This window comes from Oratosquilla oratoria, chromosome 5 (genome assembly GCF_046742065.1).
Source record: "Oratosquilla oratoria isolate Oo_2021 chromosome 5, ASM4674206v1, whole genome shotgun sequence".
NCBI classification, from domain to species: domain Eukaryota; kingdom Metazoa; phylum Arthropoda; class Malacostraca; order Stomatopoda; family Squillidae; genus Oratosquilla; species Oratosquilla oratoria.
In genome coordinates this window covers 28,910,908-28,915,907 of record NC_134781.1, presented here as the reverse complement: position 1 = coordinate 28,915,907, position 5,000 = coordinate 28,910,908, and the positions used below count along the sequence as shown (strand labels likewise).

At 48.4% G+C, this 5,000-nt stretch overlaps 1 protein-coding gene across 1 annotated transcript in view; it reads left to right on the top strand.

Annotated features, from left to right (window-relative positions):
• LOC143025422 (extracellular matrix protein 3-like) overlaps window positions 1–5,000 on the top strand; it is a 94,587-nt gene that overhangs the window by 69,634 nt on the left and 19,953 nt on the right. The window contains exons 12-16 of the mRNA XM_076185080.1: window positions 141–323; window positions 1,077–1,240; window positions 1,601–1,780; window positions 2,488–2,867; window positions 3,695–3,900. Coding sequence (XP_076041195.1) covers window positions 141–323; window positions 1,077–1,240; window positions 1,601–1,780; window positions 2,488–2,867; window positions 3,695–3,900 — 1,113 coding nt within the window. The remainder of the gene's footprint in view (window positions 1–140; window positions 324–1,076; window positions 1,241–1,600; window positions 1,781–2,487; window positions 2,868–3,694; window positions 3,901–5,000) is intronic.

Sequence of the window (5,000 nt, the reverse complement as noted above, 5' to 3'; positions counted from 1 at the left end):
CTCTCTCTCTCTCTCTCTCTCTCTCTCTCTCTCTCTCTCTCTCTCTCTCTCTCTCTCTCTCTCTCTCTCTCTCTCTCTCTCTCTCTCTCTCTCTCTCTCTCTCTCTCTCTCTCTCTCTCTCTCTCTCTGCACATGCGCAGGACCATCCGTTGAGTTCGAGTCCCGAAGGGTGAGCGTCCGGGAACCGGCTCTCGCCGGAGCTCGTAGGGCCGTCAAGGTTGCTATCCTCCGCAAGGGTGACCTTGGAACTCCGGTCGCCCTCCACGTCTTCACGCGCGATGGAACTGCGCGGGCGGGCAAGGACTACGTGGCTCTTAGTCAAGGTAAGAGGACCTGCCCGAAGGTGCAGGCCAAACCTACGAGTTGGAGAAGCAGTCTGAATGTGCTGGTCAAGAGCTTGGGTTAGAGAAACATTCTGAAGGCTCGAGTCAAAGGACCTGCCTGAAGGTGCAGGTCAAAGGCATGAGTTAGAGGAATAATCTAAAGGTGCAGGTCAAGGAACATGCCTGAAAGTTCAAATTAAGTGATCCTCCTGAAAATGCAGGTCAAAGGACCCACCTGAAAATTCAGTTCAAGGGACCTGCCTGAAAGTTCAGACCAAGGGACCTGGCTGAAAGTGCAGGTCAAGGGACCTACCTAAACGTTCAGGTCAAGGGACCTTCCCGAAAATGCAGGTCAAGGGACCTGCCTGAAGTTGCAGGTCAAGGGACCTGCCTGAAGTTGCAGGTCAAGGGATCTGCCTTAAGGTATAGGTCGGAGGGCCTACCTGAAGATGACGATGGGGTGCAGGTCTCAGGACCTACTTGAAGGCGCCATAGATCGCAGGACTACGTTAAGGGGACGAGTTTGAACGCAAGATTGACTCCAGGGAACTCATCTGGCCAAGCTGGAGGTCCTACTTGAAGCTAATGGTCGAGGGGGATACATGAGTTGAAGGTTGAATCATTTACTAAAGAAAGTTCGCCTCCCCTGCTTCAGTGCGGTGATTACAATGGCTATCCAAACATATTGGTTAAAAGTGATTTATTCATTTATTTATTTTTTCCTAATATATTCGTCCTCCATGTCATCCTCAGAGATCGTCTTCGATGTGTTCGAGTCTCGCGTGGAGACGGAGGTGGTCATCCTCGGGGACATCGAGGAAGAACACCGAGAGGTCCTCAACGTCATCCTCGAGGGATCCCCGAATGCCTCCGCGGACTTCCTTGCCTTCGGCTCAAGGATGACTATTTACATCCAGGTGAGTCTGAGGAATTTGTGTTTCTTAGTATGTATGTAAAGAATAAAATTTAAAAAAATCTCTCATTTTATAAAATATGCAAATTGTGATATTTTGTTTATAGAGTGGTGGAAGCTATTTTGCCCCATCTTTGGCTATTTTTCAGTCTTTATAAAGACGAGAAGATGGAAAAAAGAGAGAAATTTTTTGTTTGTCCCTCACCCTCTGGGGATAGTGAATAAAGGGCGAAGCCTCATTATTCTTAAAAAAAGAAGAAAAAAAAAAAGAAAAAATAAATAATAGTGATGATAATAATAAAGTGTGCTGTAAACCGCAGCTGTCCCAGTGACGCTAACACCCCGCTTCCTCCTCCTGCCGCAGGACCGCAGGGTCGCTTCCGCAACCTTCCCCGCGCCTCCCGTCGTCATGTCCCTGCGGCACTACTTGGCCGCAGAGGCCCCCGCCGCAGCTCCTCTTCCTGCTTCAGGAGCGTCGTTCCCGCCGCCGCAGCCGCAGGGTTTGCCTCCGCCGCCGCCGGGGATTCCCCTCGTCTGTGTAACTGTAAGTGATTTTTATATTTCTAAGGGTCGTTTCACACGCATCGACTTTTCGCCGTGCACCGTCCACGACACGACATCGTGCTTTCAAATTACAATGGGTGTCTGTGGACGCTTTCACACGTGATTGTGGTCGTGACGTATTAAAGCATCCATAGACACACCATGGTTATTAGAGAGCACGACTTCGTGTCGTGGACGGCGCACGGCGAAAAGTCGATACGTGTGAAACGAGTCTAATCTCTGGGGCGCGACCCCTTGAATGGGTAGTGGGGGTGGGGTTTGTGAGTACAGTAAATTCACATAAATAATATATTTTTCTCAGGGTAATACTATATTAACATACTGGTGGGGAGAGGGGGCGGTAGGGGGGCAGGGTTGGGGACATGAAATTGATACAAAGATTATATTTTGTCTTATAGTAATAGATACGATTTTTTGCAATACATTTTTCTCTAATTCCCCCCCCCTCTCTCTCTCTCCCTCTCACTCTCTCTCTCTCTCTCTCTCTCTCTCTCTCTCTCTCTCTCTCTCTCTCTCTCTCTCTCTCTCTCTCTCTCTCTCTCTCTCTCTCTCTCCTTCGTCAGGCAGGGTGCATAAAACTCATGAAAATATGTTTTTGTTAGAGTAATAGATACGATTTTCTTTTCTTTTGCTATACATTTTTTTTCTCGTTTCTATTTTGTTTTTGTCTCTCATCTTCTTCGTCAGGCATGCCACCCTCAACACCCAGCCTACGCCCAGACAGCCGCCCTCTGCGGCCAGAGCATCGACTCCTCCCTCACCACATACACATGGAGGGTCTCCACTCCGCCCCTCCACCACGCCAGCGCTCCCCTCCACCACCAGGAAGGCGTGGAGGAGGAGACGGAGGTGGAGATGGAGGAGGGCCACGCTATGGAGCCTCTCCTCTACCACGCCGCCACCAACACTCTGAGTCACCAAGAACCTCCTGCTGCAGGTCACAACGCCTCCTCCGCCTCCGCCTCGGCCTCTTCAGGAGGGCCAGGGCGACTCCTCCTCGGATCCTTGGTCCTTCAAGATCCTCCTTCGCCCCTGATCAGCCTCAACGCTCACACCTTCATGGCCGGGTAAGTTGGAGGTGGAAGAGGAGGAGGACGAGGAGGAAGAGGAGGAGGGAAACCAAAAGGAGGAGGAAGAGGAAGAAAGGATGAGTAGAAGAATGAGGAAGAGGAGGAAGGGGAGCAGAAGGAGAAGGAAGAGGAGGAGGAAGAGAAGAAGGAGGAAGATGAGGAGGAAGAGGAGGAGGAATAGAAGGAGGAGGAAGAGGATGAGAAGGAGGAGGAAGAGGGCTTAGTTCGGTATTCATGGAGATAACTGACCCTTTCCTTCGCTGTATAAAATCGTTTAGTCTTAGCCCGAATAAAACATGTAAATGGTGTTAAGGTGCCGAATAGGGTTATCACGTGTTCTGTTGATGTGCCGGTCCTCACTTAAATAAAATCGTGTGGAGTTTCCCAGACCGGCAGCCAGACCGTGTCCCACTGCAGTCGTGGGACGTTGCTAACTCATAGAAACTAAGAAATGTTTGATTTCAGAGAGAAGCTAATTAAGTAATTAATTCTTTTGGTATCTTACTTATCCCCCGCACTGCCACTCGCCGCTCCTCTTCCTCCTCTTCCTCCTCTTCTTCCTGCTACCACTCCTCGCCCTGCTCTTCCTCCTCCCCCTTCTCCTTCTCCTCTTCTTCTACCTCTTACTTGTCCTTATTATCCTACTCCTCTTCTAATTCCTCCTCACCCTCCTCCTTCTCTCGTACCTCCTACTTGTCCTCGTTCCCCTGCTCCTCTTCCACCTTCTCCTCGTCCTCCTCCCCCTTGTCCTCTTATCTTCCTCCTCGCCCTCCTCCTCCTCCTCCTCCTCTTCCTTCTCCTCATCCTGCCGGCGATGCACGCAGGACAAAGGAGATGGTTCTCGACAGCATCTACTTTGGCGCCGGAAGCGTGGTGCAGTGCGCGGCGCGCCCTTTGTCCCCGGAGGGCTACCAAGGTCTGGAGATCAAGTCTGAGCCCGTGGGCGTGACCTTGGAGGGCGGCCCTTGCCCCTCCATGTCCAAGGGCAGCCTTGGGGCTCCTCCTTTCACCGCCAAGTTGTACTATGGAGGTGAGTAGGACTTCTGAGTTGTAAAATGGATTTGACATAAGTCTGCTCTGTAATTAGTTATCATTGTAAGAAGGTACTCGTACTTGGTCTAATATTTTTCGTCAGCGATTTATTTATAGAGGTTCGGAGGAAAATATATATTGCATTCCACCCCCTCCCCCAAGTCATTAGATAACAAAACCTGTATAAATCATGATCCAAGTGGGGAGAGGGTGAAAACGAGTGCGGGGGTGGATTGTCACATAGAATGTTAGATGATTTCAGGGTGCCATCGCTGAGAAACACTGTGTTAGTTCATTCACTTATGGAATCCTGTTCATTGACCCTCGGGGGTTACCTTTACCCAATATTTTTTTTTTTTATTGTTTGTTCTTTCAGGAACCACAGCTGTCTTGGTATTTCTAAAACATAGTATTTTGACGGTAGTTTCAGGCACTCAATCGAGCCCACAATAGGTCTTGTCCATAATGATATGGAATGAGAGCCCGTCTTCAAATCAACGCGGTGTGACGTCATTTTTTTGTTTACTTATATATTTATTTATCTATTTGTCTATTTATCTATTCATTTATTTATCTATTTATTCATATATATGTAAATGTCAGTTCCCAATTTTTATAATTAATTTGTTTATTGATTTATTTTTTGCAGTTTATTGATTTCATGGATGTTGTGCTAATTTTTATTTTTCATTTTTTCTCCATTGGCTAATTTTTAATTTTTCTTTTTTTCTCTCTCTTTCCTTCTTCTTTCACTTCTTCCTCCTCTTCTGCCCTATCTTCACTGTTATCGTCGTCATCGTCATTCTCTTCATTTTCGTCTTCTTTTTATATTTTTTCTTTTCCTCTTCCTCCTATTCCTGTATTCATCACTCCTCTTCTATCTCCTGTGCCTCCTTCATTCCTCGGTCTTGTACCACCTTGTCTTGACCTTTCCTCTCTTCTTTTCTGTCTCTCTTCTCCCCCCCCCCACATCCTCCCCCTCCCTCCTCTCAACCTCCTCCCCTCCCTCCTCCCTCTCTTTCCAACCTCCTCCTCCCCTCACTCCTACCTCTCTTCCCAACCTCCTCTCCTCTCTCCTCCCTCTCTTTTGAACCTCCT